Here is a 26,880-nt window from a genome sequence, read left to right as displayed (position 1 = left end):
TTCAACATCATACTTGACTGGCTGTGAGGTGCTTAACTTATACAGTTATTCTTGGAGGACATCTGGGCTGAGTTTTGATAAAATTTAATTTTAGTAGTTTTAATACAATGCAGCTCAACTCAAAGAAAGCATCTGCAATGCTATTGTGTTGAAAAAACTCACACTTTTATGGCACTTTTCATGATCACTGAATGCCTCAAAGTTCTTTACAGCCAATAAAGCACCTTTCAAATGCAGTAAGTGATGTAGTGTAGGACACATGACAATCAATTTGCACACAACAAGATCCCAGATCCCAATGTGATGGTGACCAGATAATTTGTTTTTGAAGTATTAATTGAGGGCTATTTTAAAAGATTGCTTTGCCCTTCATTATTTTCTATTAAGGTTTTCAATCTGTCAAATAGTCCTCACCAGTGTGTTTTGATGAAGTGAATTGGACTTGAAACGTTAACTCTGCTTTCTCCCCATGGATGCTGCCAGACCTACTGAATTTTGCCAACAATTTTTGTTTTTGCCTCAACACGTTGAACTGTGTGAATCAGATAGCCAGAGTATATCAGTCACCTGATATACAGTAATCAGGAGTTAATTCCACAGTTATATAACAACAGAAGAAACAACTCCTGTGGACATTATAATAACATTAGGTACTTCAAATCAAGCATTCATCATTGACAACACTGTTGAATTCTAATGCCATTCAAGATCTCCCTTTCCCAAGATTAAAATAATAGTTGTTACTTTCAGTAAAACACAAAATAAAATTCTATACAAAGTTCCCTTATCCTGATATTTTCTAGCCTTAGAGTTTTAACACAATTGCAAATGTGGTAAAAATAATGACTGCAGATGCTGGAAACCAGATTCTGGATTAGTGGTGCTGGAAGAGCACAGCAGTTCAGGCAGCATCCGAGGAGCAGTAAAATCGATGTTTTGGGCAAAATTTGCAAAATCCTGAGAAATTTATTAAAATTAATTCCACAGGGAAAAAAAGGCAGGGCTTCTGATTAAAGAGCAATATATGGAAAAGCTAATTAATGATTTTTCTTCATTCTCTTTGCAACAAGAGAATAAGTTCCGGACTATTGATTATGTTATGCTTTCATGTCCATCCCAAATGACTTTGACAAGTTGATAATGAAGTGACTTCTTGAAGTGGTATAGTCCATGTGGTGTGGTGCATCGATTGTGTTGTTCAATAGGATCATAAGAAATAGAGCAGGAGTAGCCATTAGATAGAGAGTTGCAGTCAACACTTGCTGAAACTCCTGGGGAGTACCTAATTCACTGTTCATGGGGTGCAGGGGGTAACTTAAAGCAATTAATGGAGCGAAGAAGGGGCATGAGAAAATGCTGGCAGGTAAGATTGGGGGAATTCTAAGATTTTTATTCAGTATATCAAAGGAAGGAAGATAACCAGAGAAATAGTAGGATCCAGAAGGGACCAAGGGGCGCAATCTGTGCCTGGACCTGGAGGACAAAGGTGGGATGTTAATTGAGTACTTCACATCAGTCTTCACCATGGCAGAGGAGGATGAAGGTATAGAATTTGGGAATAGGGACTGTAAAGTTCTTGAGGAGTTTGACAGAGGGAATGAAGAGGTATTGCCCCAAAAAACATGGAATCAAGTCAGGGAAGCATAACTGGATAGTTATGCAGATCATCCCGAAATTTCTAGGCATACAAGGAAAATGGCATGTGGCCCATAACTCCTAATCACCAAGTAGAGAAGATGAACTTTATCATTATAAAAAGACCTCAGAAGGAGATAGGAGAGGCATTAAGATGAGGTCCTGCCCTCAGCTTAATGTACATCAGGGCCAGCCTTTCCAAAAGCAGAGGATCCTGTCCACATGAGCTGATGACCAGAAGGGTGTCGAGAACTGATTCATGTGTTGGTACCAATTCTGACCAAAACCCCTATGACTCTAGTGGGTGGCAGCTAAATACAAGAGAAAATAGCATCAAATGAATAAAATGCTTCTGAATTATGAAAAGCACAGGTGTAGAAAGTAAGGGACCACATCATGGTCAGAAATTATGCAAAAATAGGGGAATTTCAATCATTGTATAGTGAATCATATAGTATAATTAGAATCACAGAGGCATACATAATGGAAACAAGCTGCTCAGTCCATCTCATCCATTCTGACCAGGTTTCTTAAACTGAACTGGTCCTATTTTCCTGCATTTGGCCAAATCCCTCGCAATCTTTCCTATCCATGTACCTATCCAAATGTCTTTTAAATATTGCATCTGTACCTACGGCTACTTAGATTTTTAATTCCATCTGCTTCTTTGTTGCAATTCAAACCTGGGCCCCCAGAACATGACCTGATTCACTGAATTACCAGTCTAGTGACAATATCAATAGGATAGTGCCTCCACAAACATACATAACAGTCATCACTAACACTCAGTAGCAACAGTGTATACTATCTTCAACATGCATTACAGAAATTCGCAAGCCTCCTTGGACAGCACCTTCTAAACCCATTACCAACAGAAGGACAAGGGCAGCAGATACACAGGAACACTACTATCTGCAAGTTCCTCCCCAAGTCACTCAGCATCCTGAGTTGGAAATATATTGCCATTCCTTAAGTGTAATTTGGTCAAAATCCTGGAAACACTTCCCAAGCAGCATTGTAGGTCTAACTACAATAAATGGATTGTAGCATAGAGTCATAGAGATATACAGCATGGAAACAGACCCTTCGGTCCAACACGTCCATGTCAACCAGATATCCAAAATAAATCTAGTCTCATTTGCCAGCATTTGGCCCATATCCTTCCAAACCCTTCCTATTCATATACTCATCCAGATGCCTTTTAATGCTGTAATTGTACAGCCTCCACCACTTCGTATGGCAGCTCATTCCTTACACACACCACCCTCTGCGTGAAAACCTTGCCCCTTAGGTCCCTTTTAAATCTTTCCCTCTCACCCTAAACCTATGTCCTCTAGTTCTGGACACCTCCACCCCATGGAAAAGACCTTGTCTATTTATCCTATCCATGTCTCTCATGAATTTATAAAACTCTGGAAGGTCATCTTTCAGCCTCTGATGCTCTAGGGAAAACAGCCCCAGCCTATTCAGCCTCTCCCTATAGCTCAAATCCTCCAACCCTGGCAACATCCTTGTAAATCTTTTCTGAACCCTTTCAAGTTTCACAACATCCTTCAGAAAGGAGGGAAACCAGAAATGGACACAATATTCCAAAAGTGGCTTAACCAATGACCTCCCAACTCCTATACTCAATGCTCTGACCAATAAAGAAAAGCATACCAAACCCCTTCTTCACCAGCCTATCTACCTGTGACTCCACTTTCAAGGAACTATGAATCTGCACTCCAAGGTCTCTGTTCAACAATACTCCCCAGGACCTTACCATTAAGCGTCAAAGTTCTATCTTTTCCAAAATGCAGCACCTCACATTTATCTAAATTAAACTTCAACAGCCACTCTTCGGCCTATTCACCTATCAGATCAAGATACCGTTGTACTCTGAAGGAACCTTCTTCACTGTCCATTACACTTCCAATTTTGGTGTCATCTGCAAACTTACTAACTATACCTCTGATGTTTGAATCAGGACATTTTCTTGCACACATCTAACAAATTACTCTCCATCTAAACCCTTAACACTATGGCAGTCCCAGTCTATGTTTGGAATGTTAAAATCCCCTATCACAACCATCCTATTATTCTTGCAGATAACTGAAATCTTCTTATAAATTTGTTTCTCAATTTCCCACTGACTATTTGGTGTCTGTAGTACAATCTCAAGAAAGTGATCGATCCTTTCTTACTTCTCAGTTTCTCAAATAATTCCCCAGGTTGGAGTCCCAGGAATATCCTCCCTAAGTACAGCTGTAATGTTAATCGTTATCAAAAACACTACTCTCCCTTTCGCTTGCTCCCCTTTCTATCCTTCCTATAGCATTTGTATCATGGTACATTAAGCTGCCAGTTCTGAGCCATGTCTCTGTAATTGCTATGATATCCCAGTCCCATGTTCTTAACCATGCCCTGAGTTCATCTGCCTTCCCCGTTAGACCTCTTGTATTGAAATAAATGCAGTTTATCAATCCTACCTCATTCTCTGTTTTGTTCCTGCCTGCCCTGTTTGAGTTGCTCCTTTTCTGCCCAGAAGAAATTCCAATGATCCAAAAACATGAACCCTTCTCCTCTGTACCAGCTCCTCAGCCATACATTCATTTGCTCTATCCTCCTATTCCTAGCTCGTAGTACCAGGAATAATCCAAACATTACTAACCTCGAGGACCACCTTTTTAAATTTCTGCTTAACCTTCTATATTCTCCCTTCAGAATCTTATCCTTTTCCCTTCGTGTGCCGTTAGGCCCTCCTGCTGGACCCTGTCCCTTTGGGAATATTCTGCACTCTCTCCGAGTTACCCTTGATCCTGGCCCCAGGGACATAACACACCATTCTGATTTCTCACTGCAGGCCACAGAAATGTCTGTCTATGCCTCTGACTAGAAAGTCCCCCATCACAATCGATCGCTTAAAACCTGACGTACCCCTCCTTACTTTCCAGCCAGCCTCAGTACCAGAAACTTGGCTGATTGTATTATATTCCTTTGAGAGTCCATCACCCGCTACATCTTCCAAAGTAGCTTACTTGTTTGAGATGGGGATAGTCATGGGAGCATCCTGCAAAGGTGCCTCCCTCCCCTACCTTCCCTGGAGGTAACCCATTTACCTGACCATATCTATGGTTTTTCTCCCTTTCTACAACTGCCATTCATTGCACCCCCCAGCTCCTGTAAATTCCTCATCGCCTCTAAGTGCCGCTCCAACTGATCTATGCGATCTGATAGGATTCACAACCAAAGACACTTCCTGCAGACATAATCATCAGTAACATGGAAACTCTCCCTAATCTCCCACATCTGACAGAAGAGCATGTCACTCTATTATAGGTCATCTTTGCTCAACAATCTACAGACCCAGAAAATAGCACCATCTTACTGCTCTTTTAAAAACACTGCTCAAGGCTAACTTAGTACCTATGTTTTGTATTTTTAAAATTTAATCAAGAGGCAGATCTCAAAAAAACATATAATCAAAAAAGAACTCACTCTACTACGTATTATAGATTAACAGCAAGGTTACACTTAAAAACTAATCACTTATCTTCTCCCGTGCTGTGAACTCTTACACACAGGTTCCTCCAAGGTCACCTGCGAATTTCGCTGTTTGTTCATTTTTCTTAGACGCACTCCGATGTCCAGAGATACTGAACTCAAACAGCAAAGGCAGTAGCTGTGCAGACTGACTGCTGTCACACAGCAATGTCAGTTTCTTTCTCTGACCATGTGGTCTCTGCCTTTGTCTCTCTCTTCCTCCTTTTAAAAGTGCTGTTGTTTTGATCTTTCTCCCCCTCCCCTCCACCCCTAAAGTTCCAAAACATTGCAACAGCTTATAAGTCAGTAATTATTCCTCCTGGAATTCGAGAAAATCACTTCCAACATCTAAAATACCTCAAAAACAGAGTAACTCTTACATCCTCAATTTTTCCTGTCCTCCATCTTAGGTTACCCAGAATGAGTTCAAAACGACAGCTCACTACCACCTTCTCAAGAGAATTAGGGCAATAAATGCTAGCCCAGCCAGCAATGCCCACATCCCATAAATAAGAACAAAAAACCATCCCAGTAACCATTCAGCCTCTTGCATAACAGGAATCTATCCACTTCTGTCTTTAAAATTTCCAAAGACTCTGCTTCCACCACTGAGAAAGTGTGTGTTGATAGTCAGACAATCTGACCCAGGGTGCCCTGACGCTTTCTCCTACACCGATACCCACATCTTGTTGATGATCAAGCAGTCCAAACTTCCAGGAACGTAACAGAGAATCTTGTAATTTTAGCATTAAAGTCTGAAGGGAAAGGACGGTCTCTCACAGAATGGTGCTGTAGAGTCAATAAGCATGGAAACAGATGCTTTGGTCCAACCATCCATGACCACCATGATTCCAAACTAGTCCCACTTTCCTGTACTTGCCCATATGCCTCCAAATGTTTTTCTATTCATGGAACTTACCCAAATGTCCTCTAGATGTTTTAACTATATCTATATCCACCATCTCCTCTGGAATTACCACACACAACCATTCTCTGTGTAAAAATGTTGCCCCTCATCCTTTTTAAATGTTTCTTCTCTCACCTTAAAAATATGACCCCCTAGGTTTGAACTCCTCCATCCTATGAAAAAGATCTTTGTCATCCACCTTACCTGTAACTCTCATTAACTTATAAACCTCAATAACGTCAATCCTCAACCTCCTATGCTCCAGTGAAAAAAATCCCAGTCTTTCTAGTCTTTTTTATATCTCAACCCTCCACTCCCAGTAAATCTTTTCTGAACCCTGTCCAGTTTAATATCCTTACTATAACAGGACGACAAGAACTGCACATAGTACTTTGTGGGCGGCACGGTGGCACAGTGGTTAGCACTGCTGCCTCACAGCGCCAGAGACCCGGGTTCAATTCCCGCCTCAGGCGACTGACTGTGTGGAGTTTGCACGTTCTCCCCGTGTCTGCGTGGGTTTCCTCCGGGTGCTCTGGTTTCCTCCCACAGTCCAAAGATGTGCAGGCCAGGTGAATTGGCCATGCTAAATTGCCCATAGTGTTAGGTAAGGGGTAAATGTGGATGTAGGGGTATGGGTGGGTTACGCTTCGGCGGGGCGGTGTGGACTTGTTGGGCCGAAGGGCCTGTTTCCACACTGTAAGTAATCTAATCTAATCTACTCCAGAGGAGGCCTCATCAATGCCCTTTACAACCTCAACATTACAACCCAACTCCTATGGTCATCTATTTTCTTAAAAGGAAGTTGGACCAAGAATGCAGGTAAATTCATGACAGGTATAAATAAGGTAAATGGTAGGTATGTTTTCCCTAGGTTGAGGGATTTCAAGACCAGAGGGAATATTTTTAAGGTGAGAGGAGAGAGGTTTAAAAAAAAATCTTTTTACACAGAGGGTGGTTCCTGTGTGGAATGAACTTCATGAGGAAGTGATGGATGTGGGCACAGTTACAACATATAAAAGACACTTAAACAAGTACGTGAATTGAAAAGATATATGGGCCAGGAGCAGGCAGATGGGACTAGTTTATTTTGGGATTATGTTTGGCATGGATTAGTTGGACCAAAGAGTCTATTTCCATGCTATATGACTCTAAAGTGGTGTGATTTTACAAAACAAAACAGACAAAAGTAAAGCTGATGCATCTACCGATTGGGAATAATTAGGAAATGACTTGCACAAATGGACTATGGGAACCAAGGAGAGAATTAAATTGTGTTGGGGCAATTGGTGGGAGGAGGAGAAAGGTGTGTTAGGGCGTAAATGATGAAGGGGAAACCATTTGTTTGCTTGCAAAAAATGGTGAGATTGTAGATCTGGAATAGACTGGTTTCAAAGTTTTGATTTGTGCTCCCAGCTCCCCCAGCCGCACCTGATTACACCAAACATGTAACATGCTAAGGTAGGTCAATATCCATAACCCATGGCTCAGAACTAAGAATCCGTATTAGTTAATGACACCTGGATTTAGGGATAGGTAATGTTGATTCCAGCAGGGATAGTGTTGTATGATGATTGGAATTAAGACGTCATTCTTAATTTAACTGAGTTACATCTGACCAGATGGTGCCCACTAGAAACAAACGAATTTCTAGCAAGTGTGAAAAATCATGATTCTAAACACCACAAAATTCACTTCAGTTCCAATTCACATTCAGACAAGGCTCAAGCAAGGTTTTATGATCACATTAATGTTCTTCTCAACCTTCCTTGCTGCAATGATCTACTTCATCCTCAGCAAGCTACCTGGTGATGTGGAGCAGAAGAGCTTCATCATTAAACCACAGCACAAAGATGATACTTGCACATACCCAGAAGACAAGCTCCAAACCATCAATACCTTCACTAAGACATATGATGGCCAAACGCCAAACATTTGTAGAACATTTGGGCGGCACGGTGGCACAGTGGTTAGCACTGCTGCCTCACAGCGCCTGAGACCCGGGTTCAATTCCCGCCTCAGGCGACTGACTGTGTGGAGTTTGCACGTTCTCCCCGTGTCTGCGTGGGTTTCCTCCGGGTGCTCCGGTTTCCTCCCACACTCCAAAGATGTGCAGGTCAGGTGAATTGGCCATGCTAAATTGCCCGTAGTGTTAGGTAAGGGGTAGATGTAGATGTACATGTAGGGGTATGGGTGGGTTACGCTTCGGCGGGGCGATGTGGACTTGTTGGGCCGAAGGGCCTGTTTCCACACTGTAAGTAATCTAATCTAATCTAATCTAATCTAAACAAATATTCTTTACCAAACTGCCTCCACCACACTGCGCCCCCACACCACCTTACCAAAATCCATGGACACTAGGATCCCACTGCCAACAAGGTTCAACACCGAACTGGAAAAGTGAGCACAGTCTTCAGTCACCTAAGGTAGAGTGTGTTTAAAAACAAGTACCTCCATCCTGGCATCAAACCCACGGTCTACAGGACAATATCGCACAGTGATATCTACTCTCCCCAATGGATAAGATATATGGATTACGTCCAGCAGGAACCTCAAATTGGGTAACAGCGGCAGAGCAGTTGGAACAGGCACATAGGTCCAGACAAGGAGTTTTATTCTAGCTTTCAGATGTATCTGTTCCCTAAATGTCTAGTGATTATGCCTGACAAAATGTATTGTACTTGTTGCTATTATGAAATAAACCTTATTATTTAAGACATTCCATTTTTGCACTTGGCTGGCTGCACCAAAGAGTGCAATGCTCCAGTGTGAAATACGATTATTTATTGTACTTGAACTGTTTTGTGGTGCATTTAATGGTAACATAAATAAAGTATATTTTTTGCAAACAAAATAAAAGGGATCTGTATTGTGGCTTTGTTCCTTTTTGAACCATAAATTCAAGGATAATCAAGACCTATTCATTGTATATATTCTGTTCTTGTAAGAATCATTGTATGGAGGAAGGAAACAATTACGTTTCTCAGTTCAGATATGATTCAAGTAAATATTTTCTGTACACTCTCTAACACCTTTCTAACACAAAGACATCTTAAAAAATGCAGGACAAACGAATGCAGGTAGATTGCATGAATTCAGATCAAGTTCAAAGTCTTGAGGGAAGCTTATGCTCAGAAGTCTTCATCAGAAGAGCTACAAGGTGAGACCACATGAACAACTGAAAAAAAAAGCTTTCTGACAGGGGAATAAGTTAATGCCATCACAGAGTTCTTTTTCCCTGTAAACATACAATTTGTAATATGTATTACTGGCCCAACCACATTTAATTGACCTGAAGTTAACAATCCATCCCAAGAATTTACTTGGCCTTTTACATAATTTCAGAAGAATTACTGCATTGTACATTTCAATCATTATTTCTTGTATAAAGTTATGCATAAAACTGATTCTGGTTTTATTGTACAATTCATAGTCAATATTGGGAGCAATATCCCATTGCTCTCAGACATCATATGATAAAGGGAATTGAATTCCTTTCTTTCCTTGGCTTCTACTTAAGCTTATGTTAGTTCAGCTCCTTTTTGTGATGATCTTTTTCCCCCAGGCAATGGCTGATATCTTTGCTACAATAGTTCCTCGATTAAATGGGTTTTCCTCAATTACTTTATCTCCTCTTCTGCTTCAAAGTATTCCTATTTAGAAAACACCATCGCAAAAAAGGCTCCATACAAGAGGTTGAATGGGGTTTATGTCTTAAAATTTGCATAATGAACAGATATACATAATGACAGTTCAAGTAAAAAATACAGTACGAGTATTTTAAAATGACTTTTAACCTCACTTGGAAGGCATATTGTGAACATTGTATTTAATTACTTCTAGTCGGACTTTAACACCGTAAGTATAAATAAAATCAGTTTGCAATGCAAACAATCAAATGTAGATGCCTAATTTAATTCAACAAAATTTAGATCAAGATACAGTAAAATGGAAATATACAAAAAGGCCCCTAATGACTTCCTTGGGTGGTCTATACAGTTATCAAATGCCTTAAAATGCAGGAAAAATAAACAAACTTGGTAGAAATACTCATTGGCTGCAAATTCACTCTCCACACCATACATAATTCTGACTTGGAACTATATCACCATTACTTCAAGATCCTAATAGCACTGGTTGCACCTGCATTCCATGGACTGTAACAATCAGGAAGGCAGCTCACCACCAACTTAAAGACAATTAGAAACAGGCAACTGATAGTAAGAAATTTTGCCCAGAGCATTAAAAACATGCTCTGCTCTTCTTCATACAGATCACTGACATCTACGAGTAACAAATTATGCGTCAGGTTCAAGCATCCTGAACTTTGAGGTGGACAGTGAAAAGAACATTGACAAATTGGTTGACAGATAGGTGGCAGATGTTCAGTGCATTTAATATACATTTGGTAGAAAGAACACAGAGAAACAGTATAAAATAAAGCATACAACTCAAAAGGGATATGTGGAAGCAGAGAGATCTGGGTATACATGTTTTTACGCCATTAGACAGATGGAATGTGTAGTTAATATATTACAGGATGCTGTGTGCTTTAAGAGTGGCACTAAATACAAAAGTGAGATTATGCTGACCTTGTACAAAACACTAGTTAGCTCTCAGCTTGAAGACTGTACAGTTTCAGGACAATATATTTAAGGAAAGGTATGAATGCACGAGAGAGGGTGCAGAGGAAGTTTACAAGAGTGATTCTAGGGATGAGATGCTTCAGTTTTGAAGATTGATTGGAAAAGCTGGGACTATTTCCCTTCAAGAAGAAAAGTCTAAGAGGAGATTTGATTGAAGTTTCCAACTTCGTGAGGGGTCTGGACAAAGGAGGCTGAGAGAAACTCTTCTTGCTCCCAAATAGATCAAGAGTGAAAGGGCAGATACAGACCCTGGAACGGCAGGTATGAGGTTTAGTCGAGCAGGTCGACGACATCGAAAATTGAGGCCGTGGGAAGAACATCTGCCTGGTCAGGCTACCGGAACAGGAGGAAGAAGGCTAGCTTGGCAGCTTCTTGGAGCAATGGCTCCCGCAGTTTTTGAAACTGGAAATTGGGGTGGACTGGGTGCAGGTCAAGCACGCCCACTGGGTCTCAGCGCGCAAGACCGGATTGGACCAGTGCCCCTACCCTGTCCTCGTGCGACTCCAGCACTATAGAGATAAGTAAATGGTACTGGAAGCTTCTACAGCACTGCAGAAGGATCCAAAGGCTTTTATACAAAGGTTCAAGAATTACGTTTTTCCAAGACTTTTCTGTGGCCATAATCCGTAAGAGGAAGGCCTTTGATGAGGTACAACAGGAGGCTGAGGGACTTGAATATTCAGTACTCTGCAAGATGTCCGGCAATATTGTGTTTCAGCCATGGAGGAACCGTGTTTAATTTTGACTCATCAGAAAAGGCAAAGGACTTCCTGGACACCTTAAAACAGACTGGCTTGCTCAAATAATATGGATAATCGAGTTCCCTTTGTTTATCCTGTAGTTTAAAATGTGTTGCTGGAAAAGCGCAGCAGGTCAGGCAGCATCAAAGAAACAAGGAGGGCTTATGCCCGAAACGTCGATTCTCCTGTTCCTTTGATGCTGCCTGACATGCTGCGCTTTTCCAGCAACACATTTTTAAGCTCTGATCTCCAGCATCTGCAGTCCTCACTTTCTCCTAGTTGATTTTATCCTGTAGTTTGCCTGGTTTTGTCCTTTCAATATGTGGGAGTCTCCTTTTTTTCCTTCTCTTTCTCCTCTCCCTTCCTTCTCGCCTCCCATTATCCTTTGTTTTAATCTCTATTATTCCCATTCTCTATCATTCCCACGAGGTGGGGTCCTTTTGTTTAAACCAGGATTGCTTAGGGTCAAAGTATGGATGAGGTGGGCTGAGTGCCTACTTTTAATTTTCTTGTTGTAAGACTCATGTAACTTTTTTTACTTTGTTTTGTCTGGGTTTAGGGTGCGGCTTCAGCTAGAAAGAGCCATGGAGGGGTTGGTGTGTTGTATAAGTGCCCCCTGTGGGCAGGGGAGAAAGTCTCCTCTTATTTGTGTAATATGTTGTTTTATTGTAGAAGTAGTTGTTAGAAGTTTTGATTTGGTAGTTTTTGTAGTTGTATATTCAAGTTTATATGAACTGTTTACTGTTTTCACTCTGCGTGCTAGAAATGGAGTTCTTCCTCCCAGGGAGTCACGGGCTGCTTTGGACGGCTATGATTAACCGTTCATTAAAATGGTGCACCTGATACGTTAAGGGAAGTCATTCACCGCATAAGAGAACAAAGATATTTTCAAGCCTTAGAAAAGAAAGGGTCAATGCTTGCTTGCTGTAAGGAATACATCTAAGCAATAAGGAGCACTTAAAGTTACAGCAGGGAAGGTTCAGCCAGGTGTTTTTTTCATCCTTTAATTCAAAAAGTAGAGGACCAGCTATACTTATCCAGAGAATTTTCCATTTCAGTTGTTAAACCAAATTAGGAACGAATATAGGCAGTTTCTGATCCCTAAAGCTTTAATACATGGAGAGGAATATGGTATTTGAATGTATATTGCTCCCCCAGCACACCTGCTCCCCAGCACACCCCATCAAATTTTTAACGGATGCTTTCTGCAGACTGATGGTCCTTGGGACGCGTCATACTATTATAGGGGAGGACTTTAACTGGCTTGTTGGCACTGAGGTGGATAGGATCCTCGCAATCCAGGCAGCTGGTGGATGTGTGGAGATGTCTTCACCCTGAGGGTAGGGACTTCATCTTTTTTTCTAACCCATGTAAGCGCTATACTAGGATTGACATTTTTTTGCTCCATCAGCCTTTTTTGAATTCGGTGCTATCCTGCAGAATTGGGAACATAGCCATTTCTGGTCATGCAGCAGTGTATATGGACGTTAAGGCTGGTGGTGATGGGACAGGCCCGCAGCACTGGTGCATGGATCCTTTCCTCCTGAAGGATAACAAGTTCATTAAGTATTTTTCACAGGAATTACAAATTTTTTGGGACATTGATTCAGGTACAGCCAGTAATCCGTCGGTGCTCTGGGAGACTGCCAAGGCCTATGCAAAGGGTTTGATTATTCCTCACTCAGAGACACACAGAGGGGAGAGCAGCAGCGTATGCTCGAGGCCCAGCTGAAGGCAGCCAAGACAGCATACTTTGACAGACCGTCTATAACTTAAGTTGTAGTGGATCACAGCCCTTAGGGCCGCTCTGAATGCTGCGCTCACTGAGACAGCAAAGAGGGAGATTTCCTTTGCAAAGCAGAGGTTATTCGAGTATGGTGATAAACCAGGAAGGTATTTGGCGTACTTGGCCAGAAAGAAGAGTGCCCCCAATCTATCACATCCATTAGAGAGGGTGCTATAACTATCACCTGCAATGCCAAAAAGATTAATGCAGCATTCAGGAAGCTCTGGTCTGAGCTGTACCGGTTGGGAGGGCTGTGAGGACAGACTGGCGAAAATTGAGTCCTTTTTTAAGGCCTTGGACCTCCCAGGTGTAACTTCAGAGCTGCATCTCTTTTGAATGCCCTTTTGACAATCCATGAAGTACAGGAGTCAGTGAGGTAGTTCCAGAATGGTAAAGCACCTGGTACAGACAGATTTCAGAATGGGTTTTGTAAGCAGTTTATAGACATGCTGGCTGGGCCAATGTTGGTCATGTACAATTATTTGTATAGTCAGGAGTGCCTCCCACCCTCCCTGAGGGAAGTAAATATTTTTCTTATTCTCAAGACAAGGAAAGCCCAGAGGATTATACTTCATATAGGCCCATATCATCATTAAATGTGGACTTTAAAATTTTGTCAAAAATGCTGGCATTGAGGCTGGAGAACGTCTTGCTCTTTGTCATAAGGGAGCACCAGACAGGTTTTATTAGGGGCCACCGGTCCTCTAATAATATTAGAAGAGTGCTAAATATGGTTTGGGTGTGCCAGCAAGGGTTGATTCCGGGCTTGGTAATCTCCTTGAATGCAGAGAAAGCTTTTGACCATGTGGAGTGGCCATACCTTTTTTAGAGCTGGAATGGTTTGGTCTTGGAGGGGTCTTTGCCAGGTGGGTGGCAGTGTTATATAGTGACCCTAAAGCAGCGGTTCTCACTAATTGTATATGGTCTGACAATTTTAGTATTGGCAGAGGCAGCTGACAAAGGTACCCCCTTTCACCATTGCTATTTACATTAGTGATTGGGCCATTGGCAGAGGCTGTCTGGGAGGACCCAATTTAATTGCCCTGGAAAATATAAGCCCTACTGCAATTAAGCAGTGGTGTTGGGAACGGAGGGGGGGGGAGGAAGGAAGAATATATAACCAGTAGATTTAGAAAAATAACTGACCAGGATTTCGTCAGTTTAGGGCACTGACTCTGTGCTGGCTGGTGCTCATCAGTGTGCTCCTGCTGGTTCTAAGGATGATAAGAGTTTCTTTGCCTTTTTCTCCCCCGTTTGTTTAGGGAAGATATTTGTTTCTTTTTTGTTTGGGTCTCTTTATTGTTTGCTTGTGTTTGTTTTTTCTCTATTTTGAGCTGTGCTCAGCTACACAGACAGCCACCACACTGCTGCTGCAGCCTGGGTCTTGTCTACACCTCTGTTGCTGCTGCCTGGCCCCTATTACACCTGGGGCATGCCTCCACCACTGCTGCCTGGGACTTGCCTTGCCCACCAACCCCCTGGAAGCAAAAAATATATATAATTGCCCCGGACCATTTTTAGTTTTCTGGAAAACCTTCTCCTCTGCTTTTGGTTGCACTTCAGTCCCACACTCCTGATCTTTGGGCACCTGATGTGGACGGTAAGTCAGAGGATCTCCTCGTGGATCTATTCCTGGGCCTGGCCAAATTGGCCATAAACAGGTCCAGACAACGGGTCTTGGAGGGGGTCATTATGGCCGATTGCCTACCCCTCTTTCATCATTACATTTGAGTCCAGGTGTCCCTGGAGAAGGAGCACGCGGTGTCTACTAACACCCGTGAGCTGTGCAGGGAGAGGTGGGCACCGCACGAAGTGGAATGCTTTATCTCCCCCTCCAACTCCATTGTGATTTAATCCCTGCTGTCCCCTTCACTTTTTTGATCATGCAACATTGCCCTTTGATGATATGGGCACCTGCCTGTCACTGGCCACTCTGGTGTTTCCTTTCTTCCTGGTATTAGAAACTGAATAAAGATTTTTATACCTGTTGTCTTTCACTGTGTCTCCCTCTCACCCACACACACACACGGGTGCTGGGGAAAGTATAAGCACTACGGCTGTTAGCGGTAGCGTGGGAGAAATAGAAAAAAAACATAATTGCCCCGGACGTAGGATCAGGAAGGCATAAGATCACCCTTTAAGCAGATGATGTTCTTTTCTTTCTACCTAACCCGACAATATTTGTGCCCATTTAATACAAATGATTAATTTATTTGGCTCTTTCTCAGGGTATAAAATCAATTTTATGAAATTGGAGGCCATGCCTATCAGGTGTTTTATTAGAGTACCCGATCTTGGGGGTGGAATCCAAAACCTTTCAGATGGTTACAGGGGAGCTTCCTGTATTTAGACATTTTATCACCCCGGCCTTCGATCGATTATAATAAAGCTAACTTTGTGCAGTTGCTAGAGAAGATATAAGACAGGACCTTCAGCACTGGGAGGATCTTCCAATATCCTGGTTCGGTAGAATAGTTCTGGTTAAAATGAATGTTCTTCCTCATTTATTGTATCCCATACGAATACACCTTTGTTGCTTCCTAGGCAAGCACTACAGAGGTTTAACAGTTGGCTCAGCTCCTGAAGAAGGGCTTATGCCTGAAACGTTGATTCTCCCGCTCCTTGGATGCTGCCTGACCTGCTGCGCTTTTCCAGCAACACGTTTTTCAGCTCGGCTCTTTGATCTGGCATCAGCCACGGCCTCTTATAAGGCTTGCCAAATTGCAGCTTCTGCAGGGGATTGGGGGGGTGGGGTTGTGGATTTTCCAGACTTTAAGAAATACCAAATAAGTTCCCTACTGTCCTATGTGGCGGATTGGGCTTGCCAAGACCTGCGGTCAATTTGGTTGGACATCGAGGCCTCCCAGGCAAAATGTTTCCTCATTAATCTGTTGTCCAGGGACAAGATGAGGACCATTTATGAACCACTGCAGAAATTCAATTGTCCTTAACTCAGGTAGAGCATAGAGAATGATGCGACAAAACAAGGGCAATTTACAAAAAATCTTCCCTTTTTACTCCTATAGGAGGAATGGTAAGATTCTGGCAGGGATCGAAAGATTCCAGCTTTAGGCTCTGGGGGTCCAGAGGAGTTTCCTGTTTTAGAGATTTATTTGATGGGGTGGTCAAGATGTCTTTCCAGCAGTTGAGCCAGAAATATGAACTATCTAAGAAAGACCTCTTTCGTTATTTCCAGGATTAGGGACTTCATACAGAAATGACAACATTAATGGTTAGTCCCTATAAATTGGATCTGGAGAGTACTTCAGTCCACAGGCACTACACTCGGTCAGCAACCTCTATCATTGATTAGGAGGATATCGAGCAGCTGTGTGGAATCTGGGCTCAGGAATTAGAAGTGGAGATCTCATCAGAGGAGTGGGAGGATATTTGGGAGAACGCAAGGAAGATTTTGATTTCCAACAGGACTCAGGCGATGCAATTGAAGGTACTCCCCAAGGCTTATTGGGCATCAGAGTGGCTTGTGAAATTTAAGACAAGAGCTTCCCCAACGTGCCCAAATTATAAAATACATGTTGGTACTATTACTTATGGTCATGCCACAAGCTTCATAGGTATTGGGGCACTATAGCAAGTGTTTTGCAAAGGGTCTTGGGAACAGAGGTCAAAGTCGATCCAGTGTCCCTCTTCTTGCATTCACCAAATCTCACCTCTTTGGATGTGCACGGGAAGAAATTGTTTAGTATTCTTTCATTTTGCATGAGGAAGAACATTCTGATGAGCTGGGTGTCAGAAAATCCCCCAGGACTCTCAGGGTGGCGTAGGTTAGTTATGGAGTACATTCCCCTTAACTTTCTTATAAGTACGGTGCACTAGAAAACTGAGCTTTTCTTTTAATAGGACATGGCAGCCCTTTTTGATCCATACAGACGCGGACTTATCAGCTATATTGATTAGGGTCTTTTTGTAGCCATAAGGTCTGTGTCTGGTGCCCTGGGAGGAAGAATTCTGAACAAATACCGGTATGCCAACTGATGCTCCCAGTGATGGGGAGCTTTGGTGGGATTGCGCTGAGTGTTGTAACTTAATTTAAATTTGTCTTGGTTCAATTGTTTCTTTTTGTTTTGGTTTAGTTATTTATTGAATTGGTAGTTAAATTATTTTTCTCTAAAGTCTTTGTGAAGTGGAGTAGTAGCTTGTTTACTGTTCCTGTTGTTATATTGAAAGATTGTTATATTATTTTGTAGTAATTTTTTTTGTAAAAAATTCAAAATCTTGTTAATAAAAGTATTTATTTAAAAAATGAAAGGGCGAAGATTTAAAAGCAATTTGCAGAAGTAATAAATGTGATGCAATAAAAAACATTTTTCGCAAGCCATTCAGCACTGCCTGCATTAGTAAAAGCAGGTTTAATCATTGCATTAAACAGAGCATTAGATTATTATTTAAATATAACCAATGTGCAGAGTCACAGGAGGATTGCACCAAATAATGATGTTTATTTGTAGAGCCAGTATAGAAATAGTGGGCCAAAAGGTTCTGATCTTAGTACACACAATGAAGGTAATTAGAGATGTAGACTGACATGTTTCCCATGTTCATTTGTCTGTTTAAAGTATTGTCTGTTCTCCCCACTGACTAATCATCTAGTTGGTTAGACAAACATCCCATCATCAATCTGAAATGTATCTGTGAAAGTTCAGTAAAAATCAGTTCATATATCTTCTTTCCAAGATGAATTGCCTAAGTGAATCCAGTTAAGAGCTCTTGCACTGTGCGGTAACGAGCCAGGAGATCTGGGTTTAAGTCCCATCTGCTGCAGATCTGTGTCATAGCATATCTGAACAGGCTTGTTTTAAAAAAAAAGTCAGAACTCAGAACTTTTAGGTACGAGCCTCAGTGATTTTCTGTGCACTGCACTTCATCGGCTGAATTTCTCATTTTACTACAACAAATATAATTTGCAACCTTGAGCATGCAACTTGATCAGAGCACTGTAAAGTATAATCATGACTGATTTGTAATTGATTTAAATAAAATTTTAAACAGCGAAAATACAGAAGAAAATTATAACTTTCTTGAAGACTTTCAACAATTCAGATGCCAGGATTAGTGCATCAACTGAGGGATCAGGTTTATCATCCTGCTAGAAATTGACCTCTGCATCGATTAATGGGTCTTCAGTTTACATCTATGCTAAGATTCATACAGGCTTGGTTTGTAAACAACAAAAGGCAAGAACTGATTAATAATAAAGCTGAAATATTATTTGTAATCAGAATGGAATTTATTCTAATTTACTGATTACACATGTTAGAACTCTTAAAAATTAAAAGGGGGCCTTTGATTTGCATAAGTTTAACTACATGGAACCAGTGAGGAAAAAGTAAAAATACAAAACTTGTGTTAAATGTTTGCCTAATTTACAAGATTACATTTGATGCTCGTTCCTGAATAGCATCTATTTTCCCATCTTATGATGTTGGGCACTTTCCCCGATTAATTATCTTAGTTGTATGGAAAGAAACAAGGGTCCAAACAAGTGTTTACTACAGAAATTGTGTCTCTTGTTAAGTGGAAGAAGGAGGCTTGTGTGTTGGTGAGACAAGATGGTTCAGATGAGGCAATGGAGAGTTACAGATCAGCTAGGAAGGATTTAAAGAGTGAAGAGCAAAGAGAGGACACGAGCAGTCTTTAGCAAATAATGAAGCACCCTAAAGCTTTCTATAGGTATGTGAGGAATAAAATTTTAACGAAAATTTAAAAAAAAGAAAATTATACCTCTCTTGAAGACTTTCAACAATTCAGTTGCCTGGATTAGTGCACCAACTGAGGGATCAGGTTTATTATCCTGCTAGAAATTGACCTATGCATTGATTAATGGGTCTTCAGTTTAGATCTATGCTGGGATTCATAAACAACCAACAGCAATGTGGTTAACTCAGCCACATTAGGGAGATTTAAACAATCCTTGGATAAGCACATGAATGATGATGGGATAGTGTAGGGGGACAAGCTGAGAATAGTTCACAGGTCGGCGCAACATTGAGGGCTGAAGGGCCTATTCTGCGCTGTATTGTTCTATGTTCTAAACTGTTTAGAATAATTTATATCAAGCAATTATGCCATATTAAGTAAAATATATGCAGAATCACTAGTTACAGCATCTTGTCTTTCCTAACAAGAGACTAGCAGCTTGTCAAAATTCCATCTTCTCGCAAGTTCACTGACCTGTCTGTGACCCTGCTGATGCTATTACAGTAGCAATGGCTTTTGGAGAACAGAAGCCAAAATATCCATATCCAAATTTGCCTAAATGCTTGAACAACGCCATTATACTTTAGCTTTAGCATGAGTCACAGGACAAAAAGGTCAGCCTTCTAGAGAGAAAAGCTGAAGGAAATAATGCTTAATTGTGGATTTACAGTCTCAGATACTGCAAGACACCCACAAAATTTAGACTTCACAAAATGTCTTAAAAATATTAATAAGCTGTTTATTGATTACAAGAACTGATGCTAATATCAGCACAAAACGGAGCTCACTATCCTTCCTGAATGGAAGGATTTGGATTGAAGAAAAGATTCACAATTAGAAGTCATTACAAAAATGCAAGCAAGCTGGTGGATTGGCCATTCTAGAATATTTAATTCTGAAGTTGCTTTCAGTGGCCAAAACCCCTAAGCTCTTAAACTCCCTCCCAAAACATCTCCTCCTCTCTAAGTTAAAACACTTCAAAAACCTTTTGCCTTTAATATATCATCAAGTGGCTTAGGCTTAGATTTTGTATGATATCCCATCTGGAACAGGAATCTATCCACATCTGCATTAAGAGTTCTTAAAGATTATGCCCAACCACCATTTGAGAAAGACAGTGTTCCAAAGAATCATGTCCCTCAGAAAAAAAACATTCCCCTCATGGATAACCAACCCCTTATTTTTAACCACCCCACCCCTCAAGGAGAAACATCCTTTCCACACTCACCCAGTCACGCCCCCTCAAAATCTTAGAGTCAGAGATGTACAGCAGGGAAACAGACCCTTCGGTCAAACTCTTCCATACTGACCAGATTTCCTAAACATATCTAGTCCAATTTGCCAGCATTTGGCCCAGATCCCTCTAAACCCTTCCTACTCATATACCCATCCAGATGCCTTTTAAATGTTGTAATTGTACCAGCGTCCATCACTTTCCTTTGGCAATCACTTCTCTCTCACACATGTGCGGAAAACATTGCCCCTTAGGTCCCTTTTAAATTTTTCCCCTGTCACCTTAAACCTATACCCTCTACTTCTGGACTCCCCCAACCCAGGGGAAAGACCTTGTCTATTTACCCTCTTCATGCCTCTCATGATTTTATAAACCTCTATAAGTTCACCCCACAGCCTCCAACTTCTCCAGTAAAAACAGCCCTAGCCTATTTAGCCTCTCCCTATTGCTCAAACTCTCTAACCCCGGCAACATCTTTGTAAATCTTTTCTGAACCCTTTCAGGTTTCACAACATCATTCCCAAAGGAGGGAGACCAGAGTTGGACACAATATTCCAAAAGTGGTCTAAATAATGTCCTGTACATCCTCGACATGACCTCCTAGCTCTTACGTTCAATGTACTGACCAAGAAAGGAAAACATACTAAATGCCTTCTTCACTATCCTAACTACCTGCGACTCCACTTTGAACTATGAACCAGCACTCCAAGGTCTCTTTGTTCAGCAATACTTCCCAAGACCTTACCGTTAAGTGTATAAGCCCGGATTTCCCTTTCCAAAATGCAGCACTTCATATTTATCTAAATGAAATTCCGTCTGCCATTCACTGCCCATTGGCCCATCTGATCAACATCCTGTTGCACTCTTGAGGTAACCTTCTTCACTGTCCAACACACCTCCAATTTTGGCATCATCTGCAAACCAACTAATGATACCCCCTCTGTTCACAACCAAATCATTTATATAAACAATGAAAAGCAGCGGACCCAGCATCGATCCTTGTGGCACACCACTGGTCACAGGCCTCCAGTCTGAAAGGCAACCCTCCATCACCACCTTCCATCTGTTTAATAGCTTAGTTCACCAGTTTTAAACTAACTAGAAACCAGAGAAATTTGACATCACCCTAAGAATAAATTCCTTGGAACTACTAGCTTAAGGCCACATTTGGTTAGGAATTATTACGTGAGTGCAAAATGTACAAGCATAAAAACCTATGACTGTAGGTAGGTCATTCAGCCTCTTGAGACTGCTGTCATTCAATAAGACCATGGGTCATCTGATTGTAACTTTAAAAATCCAAATTCCCACCTAATCTGGATAATCTCTCAACTGATAATTACCTCCTTTTTAGGTACAGTCCTAAAAGGTTCATGATCCTGGGAAAGTTTTGCCTTATCTGCTTTAAATTGGAGGCCCCTGATTTTTAAAAACACAGTGACCCTGGGTTCTAGGTTCTCCCAGAAGAAATATTCTTGCCACATCTAACTTTAACAGACTCCTCTGGATCACTTCTTGCTCTAACCTTCAGCAGACTCCAGCCTAGTCTGTCCATCTTTTCCTCATAAGACAACTTACTCATCCAGTTACGTAGTTAAATAAACTTTCTCCAAACTACTTCCAATGTATTTACACTCTTCCTTAAATAAGGACACTAATATTTTATGAATGCTTGCTGGAGATAGTGAGGACTGCAGATGCTTGAAAGTCAGAATGTATGGAGCTGGAAAAAGCACAGCAGGTAAAGCAGCATCCAAGGATGGGAAGGGGGCTCAAACAAAGAGAGAGAAGGGTGGGGTTTGGGGAAAGGTAGGTGGGATGGCAATCGGTGCATGCAGAAAGGTGACTGGGATAGATCAGCGGGAAGGGAGAAGATAGGTAGGAAGGAAGAAAGAAAGAAAGAAAGATGAACAGGTTAGGTCAGGTCAAGGGGACGGGTGGAGGTGGAGGGCTAGACCCAGGATGGGGTCGGGGGTGGGGAGATTTTGAAGCTGGGGAATTCTATGTTAAGGTCATTGGGTTGTAAACTCCCAATGCGGAATATAAGGTATGCTTCATCCAGTTTGTATGTGGCCTTGTTTTGACGGTGGAGGCAGCGTAGGGTGGCCACGTTGCCAGGAATTGGGGAGTTGAAATAGCTGGCAACCTCAAAGTGGTGTTACTGGTGTGTGTAGGCCACAGATGCTCTGCAAATCAGGCCCCGAATCTGCATTCAGTCTCCCCGATGTAAAGGGGACCACACAGAGAGCAACGGATGCAACAGACTTGCAGTCTCTGCACTGTTTATTAACTTTACATTCCTTATAGGAAAACACAAATGAATCCAAGCATTTGCAAGTTTCACACAATTGAATAAAAACACTGCTCACCTATTCTTGTTAACGTTTTTCTTTTTTGCTTTCCCCAATCTATCAATTCCTATGCCTTTAAAAATGAGGAGGATTGTGGATGCTGGAAATCAGAAACAAAAATAGAAATTGCTGGAAAAACTCAGTAGGTCTGGCAGCATCTATGGAGAGAAAGCAGAATTAATGTTTTGGATCCATTGACTTTTGTCTAGCCAATTGCTTTTCTCTCAGGCTCCATCTCCACCTGTGCAATGGAGATATTACAACTGATTAGAATTTGGAATGCGCTGCCTAGTAGGATGGCATATTCAGGTTCTACAATAACCTTCAGAAGGGAATTGGATAAATATTTGAAAGAAAAAACAGCAAGTATCTGAAAAAATGTGGATGACAGTACAAAGATATGATGGGAGCATGAGGTGAATGGCTTGTACTATTTAATTAAAGGAAAATACTGTAAATACTGGAATCTGAAATATAAAATACCATAAAACAGAAGTAAAAGTAGCCTATTCAATGCCACTCTACCATACAATGAAGATCATGGTTCCTTCCCCACCCCCATATTCAGCATATACACAATTAATTGAGAAGAAGGGTCAGTGAACCCGGACTGTTAACTTTCCCTTAGCACAAGTCATTATTACGACGGCAACATTTACCAAGGATGGGTTGATGAAACAACTTTCTCCCATCGACAGACCTTTCAGCTCAGCGAGCAAACCTACATCCAAAAGCCCAGCCCACCTCAACAGCGATCATGTGACTCTGACCAAACTGGGCACGCGCACATCGGCACTGCGGCCGTTGGTGCCGCGCGCGCCAATCCCAAGCGGAAGCTGACACGTGCGGCCGCCATCTTGTGACCGCAGCATCGACTGTCCCTACCAGGGTTGGCTGGCGGTAAGGGCTAAGCCGCTCTCTCAACACACTTACAAACCTTCGCCCCGATCTGGTTGCCGCACTGGCCGGCCTGGATGTGCACAATCTCCCGCATTTCCGACAGTTGGATTTAAAGTGCAAGAAACGAGCAGAAAATCAGGCTCCTCAGCTCCGTGGCCGAGACTTCACTATTGGACAGTTTGATCATATTCCAGTCTCTCCATAGGCTGTCTGCCTGTCGATCAACAGCCACTGCTCGGTCAACTCATCCAATCGGTCCAGTACATTGGACTGGCTGCAGTATGATTGGCTGTGGGTTAATGTTGCCCAGCAACTACTGTAACCCCGCCCTTTTTCTTTGGCGGTAATTTGTCATAATCTTGCAGGACAGGTGATGACATTTTGTTAGTCCTGTTATAGCAGCTTGTCATATGTCAGGTTTAACCTTTTATTAACAAAAGTAGGGTGTACAAAAATAGCAAGTTATGATAAACTTACAGACATATTAACTTGGACCCAGCTCGAATATTGTGACCAATTCTGGGCACTACATTTGATGAAGGATCATAGAATACCTATGTGAGAAACAAAGCTCACACACCTCAATAATTGCAGTCCGAGACAAAATCTGAATCAGCAGTGTCCTTTATTTTACACTTGCAAGTGAGTGAGATGTCCAGTGCCTATAAGGTAGAGGACATACACACACCAAATTCAATTCATACACAACATTTATATGATTTGATTTCTATTGTTTTACACTGCTCCCTCCCCTGTTTACATCCTCCACTTCCCTAAGACTGGCCCCCATTACCCCTGTTTATCTCTTGCCTTATCCAGCCTTATCTGTGACAAAATGCTTATTTCTGGCCTCACAAGACTGTTTGACCTCATCCTGCTATAGGTCATTGTTAGGCATATTCTTTCTTCATCATTATCTACCCCCTTCATCTGTGCCTTTCCCGAGGCCGTTCTGATCCCTATGACCCTTTTAATTGGGGTTTGTTCCTGTGTTTTTGTAAAAGTGGGAAGCAGATGTTTATACCTACTGTTTGTACAGGCGTATCTAGCTTAACTTCATCCCCTCACAACATCTTATCTATTTGCCCGTAATGTCTACCTTCTGACATACAGTTTTAGCTAATGCAAAAACAATTATATATTTCCTCCACATCGTTTCCATTCTTGTTGACTCAGCTCGTGGCTAAAACAATTACACACTGTCGTGAGTCCATTTTACTTTGTAAAATGGAATTGCAGAATTGCAGAAGTAACATTAATTTACCTATATCCCACACCTATAAAGTTAAAAATCACACAACACCAAGTTATAGTCCAACCGATTTAATTGGAAGCACACTAGCTTTCGGAGCGACGCTTCTTCATCCAGATGAAGGAGCGTCGCTCCGTAAGCTAGTGTGCTTCCAATCATACCTGATGGACTATAACCTGGTGTTGTGTGATTTTTAACTTTGTACACCCCGGTCCAACACTGGCATCTCCAAATCAGGAATACCTATAGTGTGGAAGCAGGCCATTTGGCCACTCAAGTCCACACTAACCTTTCAAAGAGCATACCACCTGGATCCATCCACTACCCTATCCCTGTAAGCCTACATTCCTGTGACAAACCTACCTCATCTACATATCCTTGGACATTACAGTCAATTTAGCATGGTCAATCCACCTAATGTGAAGACTTAGTAACGAGGGTGAAAGAGATTTACTTGGATGGATATAGGATTTCATTTAGCAGATATCTGGGGAAACTGGTGTTGTTCTCATTAGCACAGAGAGGAGACCCATAGTGGGGTTCAGATAGAAGAATTTAAGCTGATAGAGGAACTTAAGTTGATAACCAAATTGATAAAAGGACAAATGGTATTACTACACAACAATTGGTTAAAATTTGCAAAACACTGCCTAATAGAGAAGTATGTACAGTTTCTATAAAAGCCTTCCGGGGGAATTGTATAAATATTTGAAAGAAAAATAACAATTATCTGAACAAAATGTGGATTGCAGTATGAAAAATATGATGGAGAAAGTGAGGACTGCAGATGCTCGAGATCAGAGTTTAAAAATGTGTTGCTGGAAAAGCACAGCCGGTCAGGCAGCATCCAAGGGCCTTGGAGGGAAGTGAGGGGGGAGGTGTGGGCGCAAGTTTTGCATTTCTTGCAGTTGCAGGGGAAGGTGCCGGGAGTGGAGGTTGGGTTGGTAGGGGGTGTGGACCTGACGAGGGTGTCACAGAGTGAGTGGTCTTTCCGGAATGCTGATAGGGGAGGGGAGGTGGTGGGGTCTGTTTGGAGGTGGCGGAAATGACGAAGGATGATACGATATATCTGGAGGTTGGCGGGGTGGTAGGTGAGGACCAGTGGGGTTCTGTCCTGGTGGCAATTGGAGGGGCAGGGTTCAAGGGCAGAGGAGCGGGAAATGGAGGAGGTGCGGTGGAGAGTACGTCAACCACGTCTGAGGGGAAATTGCGGTCTTTGAAGAAGGAGGCCATCTGGGTTGTTCGGTATTGGAATTGGTCCTCCTGGGAGCAGATGCGGCGGAGGCGAAGGAATTGGGTCCCCACTCTGAACAACTTCTCTTTCCAATCCTCCCACTTCCTCCAAACCAAAGGAGTAGCCATGGACACCCGCATGGGCCCCAGCTATGCCTTCCTCTTCGTCGGATATGTGGAACAGTCCATCTCCCACAGCTACACTGGCACCACCCCCCACATTTTCCTCCACTACATTGATGACTGTATCAGCGCTACCTCGTGCTCCCATGAGGATTTTGAACAGTTCATCCACTTTACTAACACCTTCCACCCTGACCTCAAATTTACCTGGACCGTCTCAGACTCCTCCCTCCCCTTCTTAGACCTCTCCATTTCTATTTCGGGCGACCGACTCAACACGGACATTTAATATAAACCGACCAACTCCCACAGCTACCTAGATTACACCTCTTCCCACCCTGCCCCCTGTAAAAATGCCATCCCATATTCCCAATTCCTTCGCCTCCGCCGCATCTGCTCCCAGGAGGACCAATTCCAATACCGAACAACCCAGATGGCCTCCTTCTTCAAAGACCCTAATTTCCCCTCAGACGTGGTTGACGATGCTCTCTACCGCATCACCTCCACTTCCCGCTCCTCCGCCCTTGAATCCCGCCCCTCCAATCGCCACCAGGACAGAACCTCACTGGTCCTCACCTACCACTCCACCAACCTCCAGATACATCGTATCATCCTTCGTCGTTTCCGCCACCTCCAAACAGACCCCACCACCAAGGATATATTTCCCTCCCCTCCCCTGTCAGCATTCCAGAAAGACCACTCACTCCCTTGTCAGGTCCACACCCCCCACCAACCCAACCTCCACTCCCGGCACCTTCCCCTGCAACCGCAAGAAATGCAAAACTTGCCCCCACACCTCCCCCCTCACTTCCGTCCAAGGCGCCAAGGGATCTTTC

General features: G+C 42.3%; 1 protein-coding gene across 5 annotated transcripts in view; it reads right to left on the bottom strand.

The window, feature by feature from the left end:
• Positions 1-23,589, bottom strand: part of LOC140469642 (tubulin beta-4B chain-like) — a 40,731-nt gene extending 17,142 nt beyond the window's left edge. Inside the window, exon 1 of one of the 5 annotated variants that reach the window (XM_072566340.1) lies at positions 23,474-23,589. In XM_072566340.1, coding sequence (XP_072422441.1) covers positions 23,474-23,530 — 57 coding nt within the window. In that variant the 5' untranslated portion in view covers positions 23,531-23,589. Of the gene's footprint in view, positions 1-23,195; positions 23,285-23,469 lie in introns of those variants that run through there. The other 4 variants (XM_072566342.1, XM_072566344.1, XM_072566341.1 and 1 more) reach the window with 4 other exon arrangements.
• Between the last annotated feature and the right edge of the window lie 3,291 nt (positions 23,590-26,880).

The sequence above is a fragment of the Chiloscyllium punctatum genome, chromosome 49 (genome assembly GCF_047496795.1).
Source record: "Chiloscyllium punctatum isolate Juve2018m chromosome 49, sChiPun1.3, whole genome shotgun sequence".
Taxonomy (NCBI): domain Eukaryota; kingdom Metazoa; phylum Chordata; class Chondrichthyes; order Orectolobiformes; family Hemiscylliidae; genus Chiloscyllium; species Chiloscyllium punctatum.
This window is presented reverse-complemented; position numbering and strand designations above follow the sequence as displayed.